Source organism: Netta rufina (assembly GCF_964035555.1).
Source record: "Netta rufina genome assembly, chromosome: 3".
NCBI classification, from domain to species: domain Eukaryota; kingdom Metazoa; phylum Chordata; class Aves; order Anseriformes; family Anatidae; genus Netta; species Netta rufina.
The window spans coordinates 21,308,933-21,335,542 of record NC_140125.1 but is presented as its reverse complement, the minus strand read 5'-3'; the positions used below and the strand labels follow the sequence as shown (position 1 = coordinate 21,335,542).

Below are 26,610 nucleotides of genomic sequence, written 5' to 3'. Positions count from 1 at the left end.
TATACTTTACTTAAGTAGATGTCTGTTTTCTATTTAAATAACTGTGCTGAATTTGAGAGAAATAATTGAAGTTAAAGAAACCTGAACAAATATTTAAGTAGGCAGGGACGTACTGCAGAGGTCATAATTTGATAATGTGGGGGTTATTCTGTTTGACCAAAGGGTTAGATTATTAGATCACAATCTGTTTCAACTGTAAGCTAACTACATTGTGAAAGACGATATTTTAAACTTGACATAGCTCCACGGATTTTTTATCTTTTTTTTTTTTTTTTTTAATTTAGTATAGAGATGTTTGGCCTCTGAGGGAGGAACTCATGAGATACATAGGTTCTGAAGCACAGGAATTATCACAGAATCACAGAATTTCTAGGTTGGAAGAGACCTCAAGATCATCGAGTCCAACCTCTGACCTAACGCTAACAGTCCCCCACTAAACCATATCCCTAAGCTCTACATCTAAACATCTTTTAAAGACCTCCAGGGATGGTGACTCTACCACTTCCTGGGCAGCCTGTTCCAATGTCTAACAACTGTTTCGATAAAGAAAGTTCTTCCTAACATCCAGCCTAAAACTCCCCTGGCTCAACTTAAGCCATTCCCCCTCGTCCTGTCACCAGGCACGTGGGAGAATACACCAACCCCCACCTCGCTACAGCCTCCTTTACGGTATCTGTAAAGAGCAATAAGGTCACCCCTGAGCCTCCTCTTCTCCAGGCTGAACAAGCCTAGCTCCCTCAGCCGCTCCTCATAGGACTTGTTCTCCAGGCCCCTCACCAGCTTTGTCTCCCTTCTCTGCACCCGCTCAAGCACCTCCATGTCCTTCTTGTAGCGAGGGGCCCAAAACTGAACACAGTACTCAAGGTGCGGCCTCACCAGAGCCGAGTACAGGGGGACGATCACCTCCTTAGCCCTGCTGGCCACACTGTTTCTTATGCAAGCCAGGATGCTGTTGGCCTTCTTGGCCACCTGAGCACACTGCTGGCTCATATTCAGCCGACTATCAACCATTACTCCCAGGTCCTTCTCCGCCTGGCATCTCTCCAACCACTCATCTCCCAGCCTGTAGCTCTGCTTGGGGTTATTGCGCCCCAGGTGCAGGACCCGGCACTTGGCCTTGTTGAACTTCATGCAGTTGACCTCAGCCCATCGGTGCAGCCTATCCAGATCCTCCTGCAGAGCCTTCCTACCCTCAAGCAGATCGACACACGCGCATAGCTTGGTGTCATCTGCAAACTTACTGAGGGTGCACTCGATGCCCTCGTCCAGATCATCGATGAAGATATTAAAGAGGACCGGCCCCAGCACCGAGCCCTGGGGGACGCCACTAGTGACTGGCCTCCAACTGGACTTGGCTCCATTCACCACGACTCTTTGGGCCTGGCTATCCAGCCAGTTTCTAACCCAACGAAGCGTGCGCCAGTCCAAGCCAAGAGCAGCCAGTTTCTTGAGGAGAATGCTGTGGGAGACGGTGTCAAAAGCCTTGCTGAAGTCAAGGTAGACCACATCCCCTGGACAAGTCAAAGGATACCACTGAAAGATACAGTGCTTTTTTTAATGCATGTTATATTTCTGTATTTTTACAACAACCTCCCTAATGTATATTGTGAAACTCTGCTTGATATGTTATTGTCTTATCAGTGACCTACTATAGCGTATAGTATGTTGAGATGGCAAGTTGAAGACGTGGAAAAAAGTTTATATAACATGTAACTTAATGCTTTCTGTCATGAAGTTGTTATTCCAACACTTTAGAGAGACAAGCTGATCTCATGCTGAATATTCTGTAGATGTCCCTTTCTTTATCCTATGCAAAATCCTTCAAATTTCACATATGTATGTCTCTGTCTTTTTATTTCATGTACGCTGTTTTCCACTAAACGTGTCGTATTTTTTCAAGATATCCTATAACTTTCTGTCCAGCTTTTTTTGCAAATACACATACATCATAGGAATTCAAGTGAACAGCCTGGGAGCTCATTGGATATATCCTTGTCATAAGTTATATTGCATTTTTTTTGGAAAATATTTACCATCTTACAGTAAAAAAATACATCAGTAAACAGTATTTTGTAATATATAAAATCAAGAGAGAATGTTTTAATTGTATAGACACCTTTAAATTTGCCATTTCTTGATTTTTCAAATGTTTAAGCATCCAATATTAATGCTTGTTTGTAATTGTAATGTTTTTTGTTTGTTTTGTTTTGTTTTCTGTTTAATTCTGATACTGCTGATATTACTTATTTTTGGTTACTGGCATGGCAAGTTCTTGGTAAATAGTTTCCATACTCGTGGTCAACATTTATCAATAGCCAATTGGAAGAGGCAGAAATAGTATCATAAACTGATTGACAAGGTCACTGGAATTACAAGCATGAAACATAGATCAGCAAGAGGTAGTTTGGATATTCTGGGATAGAGGAGGATGCTGATAATGGATTTTTCCATAGGGTAACTATGCTTTTAACAATGTATGTGAAAAAAAAAAAATCTATATCAATTAGCCTTCATTTTTTAAATTCAACTGTATATTTTTCTGACAGTATTTCCCTCTGAAAGTACTCCTTCAAAGACAGGAAAGAGCTTTGTCGAGTCTGCTTCACTATTCTGATATTCCAGACAAACATTCATTCCCAGAAACTGAATATGAAATACAATTTAACAAATTAAGGAATGTATCCTAACTCTTTAGCACTCTGGTGATATATTTTCCTGCAAAGACAAGTTGCGTTGCCTCAAGTCATTTTAGTCCTGGAGTCTCCATGGAAGAGGCCTTTAGGAGGAATTTGTTTTGTAATTCATGAGTCCAAGGCATGAAATAATGTTGTCAGATCATAAACAGCTTTTCTTTCTTTAACAGATGCTTTATTATTATTAATTATTATATTATTATATTATATTATCATTATTATCCAATACACTTCCAATTCTCAGAGAAGTTTTGGGACAAAGGTGACAGGACAGGATCAGGCTTATTTCCCTCAAGAAGTTTCCTTATTCTAGCCCTATGTACCCTTTGGTGTAGTTTAGATTAAGTATGGGATCAATTTTAATTGCATCTGGATAACTGAAATGAAGTTCTTGTACAAGATGAATCAGGCATTACCCCTTTTCCAGAAAAGAGAGTTAGAGGGAATTTCTCATCTTCCTTCCTGTGTCATATGACTACAATAACACAAAATGAGTGCAAATCTGTAGTCATCTGGACATTGTGATGCCTTTGAATGCAAGTCTGACATCAAGAGAATCTTTAACTACCTGTACGTTCTTAGTGAGTTTCACTACACAAAGTTGCAGGGTTACACTCAGCAATCTCTGTTGTCTAGAGTGTAGAAATCAGGGTATGCTATTTTTTGATTTTTTAGTTTTTGCAACTTCTGTTGTTGACATAGCATCCAAGGGTCTTACTTTTGAGCAATGTAGTTCATCCTGTATTTTTGTAAAGAGAATTATTCATCTGGCAGCTCTGCTTATTTGGAGATGGTGTGCAGGAAAGCTTCCTTGTAGAGTACTTTATTCTTTTGGCAAATGAGAAAACTAATGATAGAATACATCACTTTTTTTGCAAAAATAATAATTAATAAATTAAACACCACCACCACCTATATTTATAAACAAGTTGACTTTTGAATCTGTATAGTAGGATTTTGGTTAGTCATATTAGTTTGATATTTAGAAAAAAATATATAAACTAAAAGAAGGAAACACAACATTTATTTACTTGGCTTCTATTCAAACATTCCTCTTACAATTTCAATTGGCTAAAGTACTTTCAATACATTCTCCAATCACAATATAAATATGGAATGTTAAGAATCAATCTCGTGCTTAAAAGCAATGTCTGCTGGGGAAGATATGCCACCTGGTGATGTCAACAGAAGTGGGGAGAGGAATGCTGAAAACACTTTCAGATCCTAGCATGTCTTGTGTTGAAGGCTTGAGAAAAGAGTATGAAAATTTTGTAGGATGTTATCTTCAAAGAAGAAGAAGGTAAGCATTTTACATGTAGATCTGACAACTGAAGAAATATTTTATTTTATTTTGAGAATTAAAATTCAGAAATGCCTAAGTGTTTCTAGGAGACTCTTTAGGCCAGTTTTAATAGTGACTTTCTTTTAAATGTAAGAATCATGGTAGTTTGTGTTATTACATCAAAATACAAATATCTGAGAATAGGTTTGCATTTACAGTTACTGCAGCTGAATATGCAATACCTGACAATAGATAAGTTAGGATGCACTTTAATCTTTGCAAGAAAACAACTTTTACAAATATAGTAGTATAGTCATTCCTTATATTTAATCAAAATTATATTTATATTTAATCAAAAAAATCCAAATGTTTAATCAAATCATATGAATCTCCATTTTCAAGCAACCTTTAAACCTGCGTTTTTTTGTTGTTTTTTTTTTTTTTTTTCTTTTTTTTCCTTTTAATGAGAAGTTAAGCCTTTCCTCTTACGTAACTGAAACATTTGAGAAACAGCTATGAAAGAAACATGAATATTTTTTCCATGGTAGATAAATATCAGGGCTGTTTTTCTCCTGCATTAGGTCTCTTACCAAAGATGTGTATTATATCCCATGTTCCTGTGCCAGGATCATTATTTACTAAAGACAGGTAAAGTCACTCCGCCAAGGAAAAGCTAGTTCACAGAAGCTCAGGCCATGTAAAAGGCTTAAATTCTGTTGAAATTCTGTGGTAGACACATATCCTGTGAAGCACAAAGTACATCATACCATGATTCATGATTGTTTAGTAAGTCTAACTTATTTTTATTTTTTTTTCATATAAATTAGCTAATTATGACTGTGGAATACCTTTGATGTGTCTAGATCCTGGTGAAACTGCATTGTGGTTGTTCTAGTAAACTGAGGGCAGTACTGGGAGGTTATAAATCCTCCACATACTTCTATCTACCCTGCTGACCTTGGGCAAGTCATTCAACCTCTGTGTAGCTGTCTCACTGTTTGTAACATAAGGATAATAATAATCTACCTCCCTTGCGCATTGTCAGGATTAATTAGCTAATGTTTGCATGTTTTCAAGCTATAAAGTACTATATAAATGCTAGGTATTATTTTTATTTGAAATGGAAATTATGGACTTGTCCTAAAGACATTTGAGGGGAGAGAAAATAGGATGCATAATCCATTTTCAAGTAGTCATGTTTAATCTACTAACTTAGATAAAAGGACTTAGGAGGACTTTGGCATCAAGAAATGTGACATTTAAAGTTGGATTTACATGGATAGAAAACTTGAGGTTTTGCACACACTTTAGGATAATTATTAATGTTTAGTCAAGCTTCAGTAGATTTTGAACAGCTTCACAATACACCATCTACTAGCATAATTTCCTTCAGCACCAAATATCCTCCTCTTTATTGTTTCTTGGTACAACTGCATTGAAGAAAAGCAAAAGAAAGCAGTTTCTGTGATTTCTACATTGGACTGATTCTTGAGTAAAGAATCTGGCATCAGACTGCAAACAGTGCTTTTCAATTGATCTTCTACATCTCTCTATTAATGATTATTTTTTTCTTCGTGTGTATACTGGTCTTTTTCTGTATTGTGAAATTTGTTAGCTTTTGTGTTGCAAAAGGGGTATATAATGCTGAGCCTCATGTCTGTGAGGTACGTATTGTCACTTTGTATAGGCTGAAATTCCTGTTGACTGCCAACAGCAGGATAGTAGGATAGTCTTTGAGACTCTTCCGCCTTTTTGCAATAGCCTAGGGAATAATAGCAGTCTTCCAGAGGTGGCACTGGTAAACACTACTGAGCAAAAGAGAATTTGCTGATCAGTTCTCCTATGAAAACAGTCTTTTAGTTAATGAATGTCTTTTAGAGTTTTTAACTCTCATGAAGACTGAGGAAAGCCACTTTAATAGTGCTTAGGTATCTATGGTAAATCCTAAAGATGTTTAAAAGACGTTTAGATGTAGAGCTTAGGGATATGGTTTAGTGGGGACTGTTAGCGTTAGGTCAGAGGTCAGATGATCTTGAGGTCTCTTCCAACCTAGAAATTCTGTGATTCTGTGATTCTGTAAATGCAAAAAGTAATTTATGACATCAGACAAAAAATTATTAGTGTCAGTAATGTAAATAAGTTATCCAAAAAAAACCACCAAAACCATATAGTCTGACTAGATCTTCCACAGATGAAGAAATCGTGTTTGGATAGTTATGTGTCTTGATTTCAAACAAATGCTTGTATATTAGAGAGAGCAATAGACCCATCTATTTCCTCAAGTACAGAAAGCATGATAAACTTTTGTTTTGTCAAGATCTGATGAAGTTTTAATTGAATGTTACAAAGGGGATCAAATTAGATTTTAACTATGCAACTTTCTTGTTTTAAGTCAAAAAGTTCAAGATACTTTGGTAGGTCTTCCTTTTATGGGGGTGAGGTGATCATGTGCAGTTACTATAGATGTTTATGCTAATCTATATGCTATTGCCCGAAACAGAGCAGAGAGCGCTATTCTACAGGTACAACAAACAGTCATCTGACTGATTCTGTGTTTTTTTAATCTCCAAGTGCATTGTTTATGATGCCTCATGTAAGATGACTGGAAAAGCCAAAAAAATGTCTTATGTCAAATAAAAATCCCAGATCAGGTTTAGATCTTCATTTCTTCCAAAGTATTACAATGAAGTGTAATGGCATTTGACAGTATTGGCATTTTTTATATGACTACTTTTGGCTAACTCAGCATTCTGAAAAAATGAAGTGTTTTCTCTTTGTGATTGAAAGGGTTAAATAGTACCAATTCATTACTACTCACAAAAGGATTTATTTTGTTCTCATAAATCAGTTTTATTCCACATTTTTATTATTCCCTTGGGTCAGCTGCTCCAATTGAAATCAATATGAGTGCAAGTGACACAATCAATCTAGATATTTGATTATAGATTTGAGACTCCCAGTTCTGCTCTGTGTGTTTAGCTAGTCTTCTTCTGATAGTGTCCCTGGAGAATGGAAAATTCTTATTGACATCCATGAATTATGGGCATAGATTCAGAAACTAGATACTGTGATAATCTTCATTTATGTAGAGATGCAGTTAGAGAAAGAATGCTCTATCCACAGAAAAATAAACCTGAAGATTTTAAAACTATCTGTTTCCAAATTTCTTTTAGTGTGTAAAATCTCTCATGAAATAAATTTAATAAAGCCTCATCATTTACCTATAAAAGCCCTCAAATAAAATGGATTAAATCCATAATTGCATGCCGTATCATCAGTTTAACATCACAAGAACAGTGAACATTTTTATTATTTTGTTATTTGATGTCCTCCTGTCATTATATACAACATGACCTTATGCCTGTTGTGGTGCTAAACTGTACTGGGACATTAAAGAAAACACCCTGCCCAATCAGGAGCTCATTGTGCTTCTGAGGACACAAATGGGTGATACACAATGTTGTACTCTAAATTTTATCAAAGGTGTTGCAAATTTTCCCTACTTCATGCAAGCATATTTATAGTATCATACCCTTCTGAAAGTTGCAGCTTGAGTAAGTTAGCAGTATAGCTGTAGATGCCTAGACTTTGGTTACTCTACCAAGCAAAGAAGCAGAGTCTGTCCAAAGAGTTGTGAGACCTCAGACAACATTCATTTTGAGTAATCTCATGCAAAGTGTGGAAGCCTTTGTTGAGCTCAAGCCTTTAACCAGTTGAGATTTCTTTTGAGTTCCATCACAATACATGGCTTCTGGGCTGAGGGAGTTTTATCCTTTCTCCACTGTTTGTGCAGTTAAGAAATAGTTCTCTTGGAAGTTTGTTATTGCTTCATCCACCATAGCCCATCGTTTTCCTCATGAGATCATCTAGGGTTTCTTTCTGGTTCATATTTGTATATGATTTAATGCTTGTTTACAATGCATCTCTCTTGCTTACAGTATCATTGTATTGTATTTTTCTCCTTACCATTGTAAGCAAGAGAGAGACATCAAGATGAAGATATAAATACACCAACAGTAGACAGAAAACACCATTTAATTTCTTGGTCAGATTGATGGTTGGACTTAATGATCTTGAAGGTCTTCTCCAACCTAAATGATTCTGTAACTCTCAAACTCTCTTTCTGTTTCAAGCCCTTAATCATCTTTGCATAGATTCTACTCCTGTAAGTCCACGTCTTTTCCATACCAGGGAGCCCAGAACTGGACCCGGCACTCTAGAGGTCTCTTAGCAGGGCTTAGTAGAGAGGAGAGATCCCCTCACTTGACCTACTGGCACTGTTCTTCCTAATGTAACCCAGAAAGCAATTGGCCTTCTTTATTACAGATTCACTGCTGGCCCGTGTTCATCTTGTTGACCAGTAGGACCCCCAGGTCTTATTTTCAAAGCAGCGAAGTTGTTTTCCATCTAGCAAGCCCTCAGCCTGTAGTGGGAGCCAGCCCAGAGTAATGAACAAAATATTCAGCATATGCATATTGTAAGCCTCAAGACAATCTAAGATAGCTGAACCAAAATATCCTGTGAAAAGTCACAGAAAGTGCCTTTGTCTGTTTTATGGTGAAGGAAACTGAGCTGCAAAGAAGCAACTTCAGTAATACAGTCAGAAGCTGTATGTCTTTGAATTGTCACATTTCTGCTGCATGTGATGATAAGGACTTTCATTTTGTTCTTTAAATAGTTTTTTATTTTTCAGTCTTGAAACTGAAAGCAACTTTATTGGGGCAAAGGAAAAAAAAATGAAGTTTTTCACTGCTAATAAATGTGAACTGTTCGCTATTTACAGGAGAATAAATAGTTTGGATTCATAGTTTAGTTAGTTTACCACAGTGCTTTTAAATTATCCATCTTGCTTCATCTACCTGGCCCCTGAGAGTGAGAAAGAAGGTTTCCTATGATAAGAGAGGCTTTAATTTTTGGCCTCAGAGCTTGATGGAGTGAGACCATGATCTGTCCTTAGGAACAATACATCTGTCAACTCAGGAGCAGAGGAACAAATAGCAGATCAAGGCAAAAAAAAAAAAAAAAGTGCACTCGTCTGAAAACAAAAATGACAACAATAACAACAACAACACAATATTTTGTTGAAAAGAGGGGTATAGAGTCAAAGTATAGTAACACAAAGCACTTCATATGAGCAGTATAACAATGACAATTGAAAAGCAGTCAAATATTACAGTTCTTAGGAGGAGAAAGTCACCAAAAAGGTGGGAAAATATTTTGATCTGTTATTAATGAGAAAATGAAACTAGTTGGAAGTTACATTTTTGATTCTGAATAGTGCACTAGAAACAGTGGAGAAGGAAGTGGGAAAGAAGAAACAGCTGAGAGGAAAGGAATAGCTAGTGTGGAAGTTAACAAGGCTGAAGAACAGGCGAAACTAATGGACAAAAGAATGAGATTACAGAAGAGGAAATCTTTGTATAGTTCTTTAGATCCATATATGATCTATTCCTTGGCCTGGATTTTTTGCTACTTTAATTTTTGGACTAGTCCTCTAAAGTGAGAAGAACTATAGCTCTGCTTCTATCTATTTAAATACCATGGAGCAACATGCTCTGTAATGTAAAAAAATATGTTATCAGGACCTGTAAGAACATAATGGAAACAGTAGAGAAATAGATATTGGTAATAGTATTTCAGAATGTGATCTAAAGCCTTAAACTTGCCACTCATCCTCCCCAAAATCTTTTGCCACATAGTAGCACACAGTATGTGGTGTACTTTGGTGACTCGTTATTTTGAAATAGCAATATAGAAAGAAGAAAATAACTTGTCAGACATTTGTGATAATCAGATTAAAGTGTTCCCAGCTTAATTATCTTTCAGGTTGAAATCTTTCTGCACATCACAAATTAACAGTCCTGTAATATCACTTTAATTCAGATGAATCTGGTGAGATGAATCTGGTCAGACAGTTTCTAAGGGCACTGCACCACAACTAGGAAGAGGTAGAAATTTTCTGTTATACAAAGAAGACTCAGTTATTAAAGTCCCAAATGAACAGAGAAGCATAATGAAGCTGATTTTTGACCCAATATCTTTAGTATGATGATGGCCAGCTCTTGATGATTAGAGAAGGAAAAAACATAAGCATCCAATGATTTTTTTTTTTTTTTCGGACATAGCCTCCTTGCTTTCTGAAGCCAGCAGCAGAGTCTAGTTCTGTCAGTGCATTTGTGATGTGGGCATGTTAGACTGGTTATGTTTAAACTTACTATTTTAATACTCACCAATGGATTGGTGAGTATTAAATTAAATGATGATAATCAGAGTATTCAGTAATTTGAAAAGATTGGTCTTGCATATGAAACATGAGTTTTTGTGTTTAATACATAAAAAGCAACAACTCAGTTTATGACCTTTTGCCTTAAGTCTATCAACTTTGGTCCAGATAGGAAGACTACCCTTAAACATGACAAGTTCTGGGAAAAAAAAAAAAAAAGAAAAAAAAAAAAAAAGGAAACAGGAAAAAGAAGGAAAAGAAAAAAGAAAAGAAAAAAGAAAAAGAACAAAAAAAAGTTTTTAAATGTGAAATGAATACATTTGGTTTATATTATTTCTTTTTTTTTCCATTCCAGCCTTTGTCATGAGAATGGTTTCATGTTGTACCATTTTCTGCGCTCCTTACAACCTTTGTCACATGAATAAGATATCAGAACGCTAATGACTAATATACAGTATTCTGTGTCTGCTGATACTATACTGTACTACCATGACCTTTGCAATATTATGTATTCTGATTGGCTGTCCATTTCACCTCTTCCCCACAAGTTAATAAGGCTGTAAAAAGGAGAGAACTTGAAATGGCCAGCCAGTCAAATTACAGAATATTGAAAAGGTCAGAGCAGTACAGCACACAGAAAAAAATTATGGAATATATGAGGCATTAAAATTCTTGTGACAATGATTATAACAAGAATGGAAAAGGATACCCATTTATGTTATTTCAATCTAGTGAACCCCATAGGATGATGGACCCAGGACAGCAGTAATTTACGCACCAGCAACCCCCAGGAGCTTTATTCACCTATTTACAGTAGCACTCGGTGACAGGAACGCAGATTTGCTCGGGAGCCCCCTTTGAACTGTCCACTCAAAAACAAACCCTCAAATGCAAATACTCACCAGCTACTGTGCTGTGTGAAGCTTAGAACTCTTAAGCAATATTTTTTAACGATTTATATATTTGTGTATCTTTTTAATGTAAAGATGACCAGGGAACAGGTTAGGGCAGCGGGCCAGCTGGAGTTCAAGAAGCTTTTGTATGATGCTCTCGGACATATGGTCTGATTTTGGGGTGGAGATTCTTGGTTTAGAGCCAGGAGTTGGACTCAGTGATCCCTGTGGGTCCCTTCCAACCCGGGATACTCTGTAATAGTCTATATCGATATTCTATTGCTCAGTTTTATTTCAAGTTCACGTAGTTTTTCAGTATGTTCATGGATACTCCCTAGCCCTAATTACTTCATTTGTTTAATTTTTTCCTGAAACATTGAGATACTTTGTTCTGGTCTTACTAACTGGGAATAAACTTGGAACAGCACAAATTTTACTCCAGTTTTGAATTTATGCAAAAAAAATCCCTCAGAAATATTGGCAAAAATATAGAGAGTCCTACTAGCAGGAAGCCTAGTAAAAGAATAAAACTATCATGATGCAAAACTATGTGATTAAGAAGTATGGGGAAGCCTTTCATGTTTGTAAAGGGTTTAGTGTTTTTTGTTGTTGTTTTTGTTGTTTTTGTTTTTTGAGTTTATGGGGAATGGTTTCTCTGAATCCTTCTTGATCTGAGTTCATATTTTGTAGAAGTGCTTGTCTCCATAAGTTTTGAAGGACATGATGAGCCAGTTCTTCTAGGATTTTTTTTTTCCTCCTTACGTTGTTCTTGTTAGCTGTGTCTCGAGGGGGTCTGTCATGTTGGAATGCTTGTGACAGCTCTAGGCAGGAGCTACGAGGCAGAAACGTGCAGGAACAAGTAGATGTTCTGATAGAAACCATTTGTCTGAAGTAAAACAATGTCTCTTAGGACTTTACCAGTGTCTGAGGCAGTTGCTGTCTAGGACTGCAGCAGCCTTGCTGATAGCCTAAAGCAGGATCGGCAAGCAGGGTGGAGAAAAGTACACATATGAAAAACGGAAAAAGAGAGGCCTCATCCACTTATACTCACAAATAGGGTCCTCACTGGAGCAGTCTAGGCAAGGGTGTCACGGAGTGATATGACTGGGTTATCACTGTATCGCTTTCCATCAGACTGAGCCTATGTGTCTGCATTTTCCAGCCCACTGAAAGCAAAGTTTAAGCAGTGAGAAGTGGCAAAGCTGCATACTGCAAGTCATCCCCAGCAAGACCTGCATTTTAAAAATGTTTTAATATTTCGCTTGCCAGTAGTAGTAACTTGTTTGGCCGGCAATGGGTTTAAAACACCTTTTGTCTGTGTAAAATTCAGTTTAGAAAACTTGTAAGCACTTCTTGGGTTTTTATTAGAAGTAATAAAAAATTTTGAATCGCTATGTTGTCTAACTCATTGTAAATTTGCAAGTTCATTTTTGAGCTGAATAAAATGGTTATGTAATTACATACTTCTCCTAATTATTGAGTAATTATGTACTTCTTATAATTGCCGAGTAATCACTCTGCTATAACTAGAATTTAATGTTACAACTAATTGTATAATTACTGTATATTAATGTTGTTATCAAGGCAACTTGGAATAGAGTATTATCCTTTTAATTCTTTTTCCATTACTCTAAACCATATTTTTTAAAAGATGTATAGTTAACCATTGGAAGAAAGACTAATGGTGGAATAGAAATATCAACAGAGGAAGTACATGTTTTCATTTTGGGCTCAGGTGGGTGAGAATAAAAATATTAACATGTTAAAACTGCACTGCAGATTGAAAAAAGTAAAATTTTCTCATGAGATGGCACATAAATTGCTGTTAGTGAGCCTGTCCTATGAATAGGGAGCCTAGCGTATGTGCTTTGATCTATCAACAACTGGATTTTTATTTTTTTCCACGTACTGTAGGTGAAACATTTAAAAAAAATGAATCTTTTTTTTTTTTTTTTAACAGCCAGAAGAGTCCTTAAGAGTTTTGCATAAGTAGGACTTTAAGAATATGTATTTCAGACAATTCTAATGAATTTATTATTAATAAAGCAATAGATGCATTTAACAGTCATGTTGCTTGGTGGGCGTCACAAAAAGTCACAGATTGCCTGGTGATGCACAGGAAAAATGTGGTAGATGATGGGAGAAAGGCGCTTTGCTGGATTGTATTTACTTCCAAATCACACACAGGGACAGTTTTACAAAGATGCCTAAGGTGGGTTTGATAGACAGTTTAAGAAATGACATCAACTAATGCAGATGCATTTTCCTAGTGCTGGCTGAGTAGTCAGTGCACATAAGAGTAATGTCAGACTAAATAACTTAATTTCTGCAAAACAGATATCTCTGTACATGGAATGTGTAAAACTTGATCGATCTTTTTTGCATGATAGGAAACTTTGCGTCCATTGCTGTTTATAAAATAGTGTCTCTAAGGCTAAGGCGAAGTTTGGTGAACTCCAAAATGAATCCATGAAGTTTCATGAAATTATTCTAGATTTTCACTGCTGTGTCTGTTTGCCTAGTTCAGGTAGAATGTGAGCAATAAGGATCTAGATCACAAGGCTAATAAAAGGCTCATTTTAAAAAGGCTCATCTCATCTCCCTCCCTCCAAAAATTAAAGTCAGTTTGCTATATGTCAGCAACACAGTAACTGAAACACTGTGCAGCTCTGTGAACATCCAGTATGTGGATAATAATGGAGTGGCTTGGACTTGTACCATAAGTGAATTACAGACTGTTTTTAAGTATTAGTGGAAAGTCCAGATCACTCATTCATGGTAAAATGTAATGTGAGCATGACTAAAAGGTACTGCATTTGCACATTTAAGTGAATGTCATAGTAATATGGAATATCTGAAAAACTGCTTCAGGTTTAATTTCAGTTTTAACAGTGCACTTGAAACTTGCATAAAAATGAGTAAACCTAATGCAGTTCACTTAAAATAATTAAAGGAGAATTTCCATTTTTTAAACAATAATATCTTACTTAGATTTTGTAGAGGACTCAGACTTGAATATTCATTCTTCTGTCTGTGATAATGCCTTAATTTAAGATATTTTAAATAGCTATATTCTGTTTAATTTCATTGTGATACCTGTGGTTTCAGTGATGTCTGTGATTGTGCTGTTGTTTGTAATGCAGAATTTCCATTGACTTCAATACAAGAGCTCTTCATGGAATGATGGATAGTAGTAATAATATTAATCATTTATATAGCACTTTAGATGTTCAAAATATTGGATAATCTTTAAATGAGCCCAGCTTTTCTCTCAGATACATGAGTGAAATCTTTATTGAGTCAAAAAAAAAAAAAAAAAAAGTGTTTATGTGTCATGCTATTTTTCATTTTCCAGTCTTGCTCATCAGGTATTTTGGGAAGTTTTATTTTGTTATTTTTGTATGGTGGAATATTTGCATATCTTAAATTTGTGGTCTTGAAAAGGTTGTAAAGCACAAGTAGTGGTGTTCTCTGATGATTTCAACAGATAAACTGCATACCCAAATCCCTGTTCTATCTTTGAGCGGATGGCAGGCAATGCTGGAAGGACTGTTTCTTATTGCAGAGGAGTAATTCTTAGGTAAACGCTGGCGTTAGCTTATACTAGTTGATAAACTCCCGAAGTCCTTTTCTAGTGAATTCAAGAAGCTGTACAAGTCTTACATAGCCATAAGAATTGGCCTTAACATTTCAACTGCTCCTGACAAGTTTGCATCTGCAGTTCTCACATAACTGCCCACGAACATGAGTAACTTCTGAAAACTGGCTGCTGTCTGCAGCATGTAGTGTGTGCGCATATGTATATATGTATGTATGTATGTGTGTGTGTGTATATCAATCAACTTTGCAACCGTATGGTTGCTCTGTTTATTTTTCAACTTTTATGAGTACAGGAAAGTGTTAGCAAAAAACAGGAGAAAATGATGAACAATACTTATTCTTTAAATTAGCCATTTTTTGGCATTACTGGTATTAATGGCAAATTTTCATTTGAGCAGAAGTCTTGCTTAAAGAACAAACTGTAGAAGACACAAAGCCCAACATTTATTCTTCTTCCCCCTCACTTTTTTTTTTTTTCTTTTTTTCTTAACAGCTGACAGTAATTATTCTGTTGTAAATGGCACTTGGATCTTACACAGCAGCAACGAATCCAATGTATGGATACCCATTAAAGGACTGATTCCATTTTCTAACTACACAGTACAAGTGAATGCTTCCAACAGCCAGGGCAGCTTGATAAGTGATGCTATAACAATAGTCATGCCTCCAGGAGGTAAGTATGAAAAAGTGCTGTTTCTGTGCATGTAACAATTACACAAATACTCTGTTAAACAAAACGTTATTTATTATTGCAACTGAGGACTGGAAGCTAGAAGAATATGTTTGCATTAGTAGTTCTTACTGACAAAATTGTTCTTTTCAGCTTCTAATTTATTACATCGCTCAATTTAAAAAATAGAAAATGAAAACAGGTAGCTGCATAGATAACATTGAGTAAGTAAGAAGTGCATCATATGCCTATTTTGTTCTTTTCTTTTTTTCTGTGAATGGTGTTAGATTCTATTTTGGGAGGCTTATCTGATCTAAGAATTTAGAGTCATCTTCATTTTGCGGTCTGGTATAACCTCAAGAAAGTCAATTGCAGCGTGCTGGTTTACAACGAATGATACTCTAAACCCCTTTGGATATTATCTTAAAAAACAAAACAAACAATAAAATAAAATAACAGAATTAAGCAAATACTCTCTAAATATTGTTTTTTGTTGTTTGTTTTTGTTTTTTAACAATGAAAGCTCAAATTAACAGCTGATTTATATGTGTTACTTTTGTGTTCTCTTTTCATGGACATCCAAGTGAACTAGATTTTGCTGAAGAAATGCCACTGGAAGCAATGAAGATGATTTTAAATCATAAAATGAGAGCCCAGCTAAACTTGATCTTGAGAAACATGTAGATATAGCTGATGAGCACAAATAGTGTAGACTGACATACATATAACATGAAAGTACAAATAAATAAACTCAATCAATCAAACAACAACAACAACCACTAAATAATACAATTAAAAAATGACAACTACAAAAACAAACAAATTACAACAACAACAACAAAAAACATGATTATAATTGGTACAGTTTGCTTGCATGAAATGGATTGGTTTGGGGACAAAGCAAGTGAAAGACTTCTGAAAACTGTATAAATAAAAAGTAGAATTTGTATGACATTGTCAAGCAAGATGAAAAGGTTAAGTCCCATCACACTTTGTATTTTTCCAGTCTGTTTGTTAAATTATAGGTATTATTAACATATACACATTGTCATATAATAATAAAACCACGTATGAGTTATACTGTTCACTTAAGACACAGATATATCTAATCCCAGTGTCACTATTCATTTTTGCATGAAGAAATAACAAATTCTGGTAGTGAAATTTTTAGCAAATGAAAAAGTAAAGGATCTTTAAAGATAGATAAGGATGTGCACAAGTTTATGACAACCATTAAGATACACTTTCTTTCATCATTAGATTGTTGTTGATTACAATTAGAAAACTTATAGCTTTGAAATTATCTTTTTTATGACCTTGTGGTAGTTTAAAAGCAATACCTCATTGATTAAATAGGTTTTAGTTCATGCTTCCCTTTAGTTAATGATCTGAAAACGTATTATCCTGATTTACACATAAAATCATGCTGAAAAGCATGTGGCATTCACTAGGATATGTGTGTTTAAGTAGAATTAAATTAGCAGTGAGAGTTATTAAAGAAATCTTCCATAGTATTGTCCAGTGGACTGTGATCTGTAGTGAAATGAATAATAAATGAAGCACTACACATGAGAGAAGGACTCTCACACGCTATATATCCTCACAGTACATGTGCATACATGCAGGCACGCATGCATTTATCTAGGACAATGTATGTTTAGTTTTTAATGTTGTTTACTATAAAGACTCTTTGAATGCTATACAATTCCAATGCATAGTACATTATGAGTAAAATGGTAATTTTATGTTGAGCCTTCACTGGCACATTAAAAGAAATCTGGATCTTACTGAAAACAGAAGGAATTCTATTTTTTACTTCAGTGGCCAAGGTTTCACTTTGGCAGAAGTTATGTTTGTTCAAAGAATCAAACAGTTCTCATTATATACAAAATCACAGCCTTCCAATGAGTGTAAAAATGTAGCATTTTCTTCTTAAGGGTACCATAAAAAATTCTGTTCCTAAAATTTACTTTGTGTGGAGTGCATTAGGGAACTTGAGGGAAGATTGTTTAATTGTCAGGTAGTGACAGAAAAGACAGAGTGTTCCATTTTGAAGTTACTGCAAATAACTGTTTTTCAATTACTCTACAATTTTTGCTTCCAACATGCCTTTCCTACGTTTTAATTTTATTTAAAATGTATTGCACATAATACAATGCACACTGAATCTTTGGTTTTACCTGATTGAATATATCTTAATTTCTCATCAAGCTGATTTGCCATGCTTAAAGTCAATGCTTAAAAAAAAAATCTTAGAAAGAAGGAATATATTTTATCTATGCTCTTGACTAATATTGCAGTGCAGGTTCAAGAGTTCTTGGAAAGATTAAAAAAACTGAATCCAAATGTTAATCCATAAATATGAAACTTTCTTTTGACCCTTGGCCTGTAGTGGTCTGGAGTTACTAATGGGGTTAGGATTTCAACTCTTAACGGGACTTGGTGCATTAGTGTTTTGTATGCATGGAATTCAGCATTCAGTTTAATAAGTGGTTGACATTGGTGATGTCCCTTAATTTGCTTAAATCTAATTGGCTCTTTTATCAGTCAAACCTGTATGGATTGGCAATTGATCAGGAAGGGTCAGCCATGACTGTGCATGTACTTAAATGCTGGAACCACCAGTTAAAGTCACTGTTGCATAATAAGAAGCTGAAGCCATGAGAACAAATGATCTTCAGAGTCGGAAGGCAAAAGAAAGCGGAGAAGTTTTTCAGGATGTTCAAGTTCAGAACAAAGGCATTATGGAGTATATAAATTTTAAATACACTGCTTTTTGCCTCAAGACTTAAAGCTTTTTTTTTCCAGATGAACTGAAATCTTGTCTGAAACTGTCTTTGTTACATCAAAGAACTGCATAGAAAGCTAAAAGAGATGGAAGAAGCATAAAAGGGCATAGTTTAAAATGATTAGTGACAAATTTCATACCACAAAGGTAGAAGTAAATTTTTTTGAGTTTTATATTTTTTCCAAATAGAATAAATTTGTTCTATTTATCTTGTCCTAAATTGCTTTGGTAGAAGTTGTAAAAAATAATGTACTAGCCAAGGCTTCAAATTAATTTGAGGATGCCAGGTAGTAAAAGATCTGGAGAACAAATCGCTTTAAAATTTATTTAATTAGGTAAATGAATAGAAATGATACAGGGGATGTAAAACTGCAAAAATATGGGAGAAAATGTTCTGTACAGATCACTTGGTTATACGTTTTTCTTCTTAATAAGTGTTGTTTCTTATGTAGGACCCCACAAATTTGGAAATACTTTCTAGTAAGTTATGGTAAGCTAACAGGAAGGAAAGTTGCAGTCACTGCTGGTAAGATCTTATACTCTCATTAACTCCACATTTTCCCTGCCCCTGACCACAGGGAAAAAAATAATAATAATATGGAAGAAAAAGAGAAATCCAGCATGCAGAAATGAAGAAGAGGTAGCTTTGTTGAGAAGTAGGGGTGAGCAGAGAACGCAGAGAGATGCAGGCTGCTAATCTGATGAGAAGTAGGAAGATGGAGGCTAAGTCATCACCAATGAGAAAGAAAGCACAGAAAAGGGATGGAGTCCCAGACAACAGAAATAAGTATGAAACTTGTTGTGAGTGGTAATTCTATATCTTATTGCAGAGAGTTGTCTTTTGTTGAGCATTACCAGCCATAAACCTGGTGCAGCCTTATCTGTGAAGAGAATGGCTTTAAAATGTTGATATATGTTCCTGCTCCTTAAGTAATATGTAAAAGTGGAGATACTCTGGGGGAAAAAAAAAAAAAGAAAAAAAAAAAAAGAGAGAGAGAGACATGCTTAAGCAGTGAAGTGTCTTTTTAATCTCTGCCATAATTTATGGAGTATAATGCTGGTTTATATGCTTGGCTTGTGATTTGCACAACACAGTAATGTCTAGCTGTGAAAGATGTCAGATTTTGCCTTGGACTCATAAGTACCTGTCCTTTGCTGGTCCCTTGTTTGTACACAGGATGCTGCATGCCTCTGCCCATAAGCTCAAGCTAGTTTTCAGAAGCAAAAAGCGAGCCTGTGAATTTATAGCTGTTGATGTTTGTTCACCATCTACAGAACATGGTGTCCTGCAGGCAAAGAATTTCAGACACTGTTAGTTTAGGTAACAGCACCTCTGAGACTGGATATTGAACCACATCATAGGATCATTGATCTAATTATGCAAACAAATAAGACCACATAGTACAACTTATTTTCACACCTGCAAACATTCGCTCATGCTAGTTAACCATTGGAGTAAACAGGCCTCCTTAGATGAATGAATATTCAGTAAACAAAGCAAACTGATTCTTGTGAGGCCAGAATTATTTAGGAAGAAAAAACAAAGCTGAGTATGCTAAAATTTTCCTTGTGAGATAAGTTTATTTTTCTGTGATACTCAAGATCACATATATAGAGTCACACCACAAAACTGGTTTTGAGAAAATTTCCTAGATTTCAGGTGTTTCTAAAAAAATTGTTGTTTTCTCACTACTCTGCTTTAATCTGTTTTCCCCTCCACCTTCCCCATAGGCATAGAATAAAATCCAACAGAATTATTTTTATTCTGTGTCTTTGGTTTCTTTTCAATTTTTCATCTCTTTCCTTCTCTTCTATCTTTTTTGTTTGTTTGTTTGTTTGTTTGTTTGTTTTTTGTTTTGTGAAGGTAGAGTAGGAAAAGCAATTGATAAATGGAAAAGATAATGGAAGTGTAGCTTAGGATTTAAAAATAAATAAATTCTTGCAGTATTCTATTGCATTCATTAAAAAAAATAGATATCTAAAAAAATGAAAATTCTCAAACATATGCACTATGTTTCTGTACCTTCATGATAATATAATCTGTGATTTTAATGAGAAATAGGAAATGTTTTACACAAAATTGTTGAATACAGTTTGGGGGGGGGAGGAAAGCAGAAAGTTATGAATGAAAAAAAATTGTGGCCATATCTTTTCTAGAGGTAGCCTAAGGAGAGAGCTAGATAGAGTAGGGAAGGGGGAAGAGATGCCTTTAGCTAATTAAAGAGTGTCAGTGGCAAGCTGTGTAAATTGTCTGTTCTAGTTTCTCTGGTCCAGGAAGATGATTTCATAGTGTAGGATTGCAAAAGTGCTTGTGTGGAAAAATGAGAGTTGTTCTAATGAAACTATAATTCTTCTCCAAACTCTGTATTATTGATCTGTTGTTGTTTTCATTAGTTCTACTTTCTTCTTTTATTCCCCTCTCCCAGTCTGTTCAGGACATCTTTTAGTGAGTTTATACTGTGCTTATTCTTGGTTTTGGGTGGTTGGTTTTCGGTTGGTGGCAAGAGAAGAGAGGGGAAGTTTCATTACTGAAAGGGTGTGTCTTCAATGGGAGGCACAGAGGTGCCCACTTTTCTGCTCATTTTGCTAAACCACAGCCAACTGTGGCTCAGCCTAACTCCACACATCATGAAGGACCACCTCCGGGTTGCTTTAAATTGTACCCTTACCAAGTCCCTACTCCTAAAGCTGAAGATTGGCAAAAGGCAAAGACATTCCAACTATGTCGTTTGTTGTTGTTGTTCTGATTGCCTCCTTCCCTTTTCCCTTGCATCTAGTCCTTTTGGGGTTTGGAAGATCCCCCGTAGTTCCAGCTATGCTATTCCAGCATGTCCTGTTCCCATGTTCTGGACATAGGAGAGCTGTTTTTGTCAGCTCTTTGCTTTCTGTCTTCTGGAGCTGCATAAAACAGGGCATGAATATCAACATTGCGTTTTTAGTTGCCCAGGACATGGATGCTTTTGCTTTCTTGGGGACTGCCAGATGAGAAAGTGAGAACTGTGCAACAGTTTGAAATAGCCCACAGATCATCTCTAAGCACGTAATTAACCTCCTTGTGGAGGTCTCAGTCCAGGTCTTTCCAAAACCTGAAAGTTCGGCAGCCTCTGATCTTGTTCCCCAGCTTAGACTGGGATTGCCTCTGCATGAAAGGTGTCACCAAAGTTGAATGTGCCCACTGTGTACACAGAAAACAAGTGAATTCAGGTTGACTGATTTGGGATTATCTAAACAGTTCTTACAGAGCAAGTAGAAAGAAAAGAAATTGATTGAGTGAAACGATGACATTATATAAAGAAAGAATACGTCTCTTTTCTCTATTTTTTCTTTCACTGAAGTGGTGATTGCTCTTACATACTAAGAACTGTATTTGAAATGGTTGTTCCTAAGAAATTGATAGTGCTGTCCAAAAAATTGAACAGGATGTTCCCAGTGATTGTAACCTGAATTAAGCAGCTGTAAATCTCCTGTGATGAAAATGTAGTCCTTTCAGTCTGTGTTTTAAAAATGAACAAAGGAGGAGAAGTGTTCCCTTCCTCTTAACTTTTTGTCAAAAGAAAGACTGTTTTGTAGAGAATAGATTTTGTCAAGGTTTTCCTTTACCTCAGTATATGGTGATGTATGTGCAGATTGGAGTAAATGCTGTGACATTTCTTATGGCATATAAGGCAAAAAAATGTAGGCAACCTGGCTTGGGTTTGAATGAAATGTGACAGTATTACTAAGACTGTTTATCAATTAGGCTACTTAATTTTGAACAAGTAAACAGTAGCCAAGGTCTTCTCAGTAAAAAAAATACTTGGAACAGATCATTCATTGTTGTATATTGACACAATTCCACTGATTTTGGTAGATTTATGTGTTCTTCAGCACTAGCTGAAGCCAAGAGTTAATTCATATTAATGGTTTATTTGTTATAAATATCTAGAACAGGACATTAACTGATGAGCAGCTATTTAACAATGAGGTATGAACATCCCTGTGTGGATGGGTTGAGTATAAAAGGTTGTAATCCTTTTACCTTATTCATCAGATAAGTCAACGTTATATTTTGCATGGATTATTTCTGTGTGTGAATAAGCTTGTCTGAATTGCTTTCCATTCACTTTAAAAATTAAATATTTTGCTTCAGTAGATAACATATTTCTGTCAATTGAAATGCTGTTTTTAGTGGGGGACCAATCCATAAAAACAGGTAGGGATTTCTGCCATAGTCAGGTGGAACAGAGGTGTCACCTTTCGTATTCTGTTGTAGCTTATCATTGTTTAGAGCATTGGCCACAAAAAAAAAAAAAAAAGATCTAGATTGTTTATCCTAAGTGACTGACATTCCCTTCTCTTCCCTTCTCCCACTTTCCTGGGCAGCATACTAGGTTCATGAGCACTGGGTTCATACTGGGTTCATGAGCAAGGAAGGCAGAATATGGCCCATCTCTCCTGCTGAAAGTCTGCTGCTGAGCAAAAAAGAGATACCTTATTTATTGAGGGAGAAGACAGAGCAGGCACTACAATAACCCAGGGGTAAAGCCACTTCTGTGGTTGGGGTGAGGCAGTATGCATGTTGGCAGCAAAGGGGTTGAGGGAGCCGGTTGTGGGTTCTGGGCAATTGTGGATCTGGGTTCATTGGTGTTGATACTCAGCATGAGCATGAGAATGTGATCCTGTTGCTTTTTTTTTTTTTTTTTTTTTTTTTTTTTTTCTAATACAGCATAATTCATTGATACTGCAGCTGCTGAACTAGACTGTAACGTGAAGTGACAGCCATAGCATTGCAGTTGGCAATTTTGAGGAGTGATAACAATTCTTGTTTACTCTGTATATGTGTGTCGTGGTTTAACCCGACCGGCAGCTAAACACCACGCAGCCGTTCGCTCACCCTCCCCCCTCCCTCTCTGGGACGGGGGAGAGAAATGGAAAGTGAAGCCCGTGAGTTGAGATAAAGACAGTTTAATAAGACAGGAAAAAAAAAATAACAAAAATAATAATAACAAGAATAATAATGATGATACAATGGGGATAATACGAAAGTAATAATAGTATGTACAAACAAGTGATGCACAATGCAATTGCTCACCACCCGCTGACCGATGCCCAGCCTAACCCCGAGCAGTCCGGCCCCCTCCCCCCGGCTAGCCACCCCTATATATTGTTTAGCATGACGTCAGATGGTATGGAATACCCCTTTGGCTAGTTTGGGTCACCTGTCCTGGGTCTGTCCCCTCCCAGCTCTTACTGCACCCCCCAGCCTGCCCGTTGGCAGGACAGAGCAAAGGCTGAGATGTCCTTGGCTTAGTATAAGCACTGCTCTGCAACAATTAAAGCATCGGGGTGTTATCAGCACTCTTCTCATTCTAAGCCAAAACACAGCATTCCACCAGCTACTAGGAAGAAAATTAATTCTGTGCTAACTGAAACCAGGACAATGTGATAGTTTGGATTTGTTCAACTTGGCCTCATATGTTACAAAAGAGAATAATATACAGTGTTTTGTTGTTATTTTCCTAATTATAGTAGTTTTATTTCCAGAACTAAATTCCTGGTTCTGCTCTTTGCCATTGTGCAGATTAGTCCCCTGAGAGTTTTGTGTGTTGATCAATGGCAGGATTTGGTTATATCAGGAGAAACACTCTATACCCTTAATGATGACAGATACAATTAAAATAATTCTCTGCTATTTCCTCTGATGTGCATGCATTTTTCCCATTAATACTGATGGGCTTTAGAAGCACAAGCACATGTTGGGAGTGAAGCAAGCTCCTCAATGTTGTATTTTGCTCTTTGTGGAGCTGACTATATCACTTTGTGTCTAAATGTAAGGAAAGCTGCTGACAGTTTTGATATATTAAATTATAACTGAGAACTAATTCAAGGATCAAAGATGCTCTTTGGGAGAGATCACTTTAGTGGTAGGAAAAATCATTACCTTTTTTCCCAGTCTCATATATTTGTACTGTGTGTCTTGGAAATATCATTCCCTACAGTTTCTGAATCTTGATGTTTAATTTAACACAAAGGTCTTTGAGCAGCACAATGGGAGGGGGTCTTCTGCTAGCAAAACCTCGTAGAAGGAAATCGAAATGTACATGTTTTTTTCTCATTTATCAAAGAAGCATAAAAATCTAAACTGACATTTTATATCAAATGAATTATGAACTGTGTACTTTGTACCTAAGGGAACAACAACTAAATTAGACTTTTGTTAAAAAGAAAGAGAGAGGAAAAAAATAGGCTTTTAATAAAATATACAGTCATTTTTGGTATTTTGTCTGAACCTGACATATGCTGTGCTTTGCAGAAGGAAACTAGAGTAGGCTACTTCAAAGGCTATATGCTTTGAATGCCTTACAGTGAATTGTAAAGCAGGTTGTGATAACACACACACAAGTCATAGTTTCCACTTAATAAGTTTTGTTGGTTTGATATATTTGTTTTCAGCCAAGTCCAACTCAGGTGAACAGGAAAAGATAATATACTTTTTAATAGCTTGAAGACTGAAGCAAATAATAAATGTCTTTTTTTATTATTTCATTTATGAGAGTGTGGTTGCTACTGAAAAAGACTTACTAGGAACAAAATTTTAGAAGATGCTCAATAGAAGTGTGAAGGTAAATTTTCAAATAATTATGTCCTCAATATTTTAAGGGTATGACTTCCAGTGTCTTTAAGTGAGCAAAACTTTCTTCTGCCCAAAGAAAGGAGTGTCCATAAAATTAGAGTTTGTGAAGTTTATGAGATTTTGTACATTCCCAATTTCTGAATTTCCTCCATGAATTTCAGTGGGAATATATTTATTTCAGTGCATTGACATAGAAGACACTTTGATATTGTTGTGATAAGCACCTACACCTTAGGGAAAATTGGAAATGAAAAGCTAAAATTCCATGGTTTCTTTGACAACATATTCCCTAGTGTACTCCTGTGGTGCTTTTTGATATATGAACATAATATCCAAGAACTATCTGCTTTTCTCATATGTCATATACATATATTTCATAAAGATATATTTAAGAAGATTAAGAAAGTTAGAATATAGAAAAACTTCCAGAAACTCTGCAAGCTCCTTGCAGAAAACAAAGATGTATGAACAGTGACTGTGGGAACATTATACCATGAACATAAAACGAAATCTGAAACATGATGAGACCAGCTATGTTTGTAGCTTTGGTACTATTTTATATCAGTACTGTCAGGAGGCTAGAAACTAAGCCAAAGCTGTAACATGATGTGTTTGTGGTGGCACAACATTTGCCCAGTGACAGGCAAAGGATGCAAACTGAAGCACAGGAGGTTCTGGCTCAATATGAGGGGGCACTTTACTGTGTGGGTGACAAAGCGTGTGGACAGCTTGCCCAGAGAGGTTGTGGAGTCTCTTTCTCTGGAGATATTCAAAACCTGCCTGGATGCCATCCTGCACAATGTGCTCTAGGTGATCCTGCTTGGCAGGGGGTTTGGACTCTATGATCCTCAGAGATTCCTGCCAACCTCGTCCATTCTGTGATTCTGTGAACCTCAGCTGAGATATCCAACTGTGTACCAACCCAAGGAAGTGGTACATTGGTCTTTAGATAACCCAAGCAAAATAACAACTCCTAGTAATGACAAAATCATCTGATCTTTTGAAAAGTGACTCTGCTGTGAAGAATGGTCTACTTATTGCTATACACGGTAGTGTTATATCTGTTTTTAATTAAAAGTAAAATGATTGTTTTTCCTCATTCATAACTAAGATTTCATTTTATTATTCAACAGTGCTTTTTCAAAATGTTCTTTCTATTTATAAATCATAGTACTATACAGTATTTGATTCAAAACAACATTCAACTAAACATGTAGATGCTACTGGAAATGTGGCAGTGTAAATGCCTGTTTTTCTGTTGCAGAGGTGACAGCTAGAGGGGATGTACTGTTTTGGGAGAGCCATAGCAGAGAGATTCCTCTGGGCATGCTGGAGAGTCAGACTTTCTCCTCATACTTTCTGTGGAAGAGATGAGAGGGATAGGAACAGTGTGACTGTAGGTGGAAAGAAACACTTCCTTCTTAACACCTGTGTCTGATTTTCTGTTTAATAGGACATTGACAATCATTGTGATTTGTTTTGGTTGTGATTTTGTGATTTGTGATTACCATGTATCACATATAGAAGTTAATTAGTAGTTGTGAACCAAATCCAGCTTTGTGTTGCCTGGATAGTAATCCAGTGCTTTGGGGAAAACTCTTTTTCTTCTCTTTCTTCAAATGGGAGAGGATTTGAGGGTAAAACTGTCTGTTACAGCTTCATTTGAGTCATGTCCCAAAGGTAGTCCAGTGACCTGGATCTTACTGGTACATGGGACATTTGAGATATAATAAGACTGCGCCACCCAGTGTACATAGTGGATCCCTGACACCAGCTAATCTGTCACTTTGTCAGATTGGTTTTCTATTTATGGACACTAGCGAGCTTGGATTCCATCAGAAATGTCAG

The 26,610-nt window shown here is 36.2% G+C and overlaps 1 protein-coding gene across 1 annotated transcript in view; it reads left to right on the top strand.

Annotated features, from left to right (window-relative positions):
- Positions 1–26,610, top strand: part of USH2A (usherin) — a gene marked incomplete at its 3' end in the record, with an annotated part of 393,893 nt that overhangs the window by 222,647 nt on the left and 144,636 nt on the right. The window contains exon 37 of the mRNA XM_084283630.1: positions 15,185–15,364. Within this exon, the coding sequence (XP_084139756.1) occupies positions 15,185–15,364 (180 nt within the window). The remainder of the gene's footprint in view (positions 1–15,184; positions 15,365–26,610) is intronic.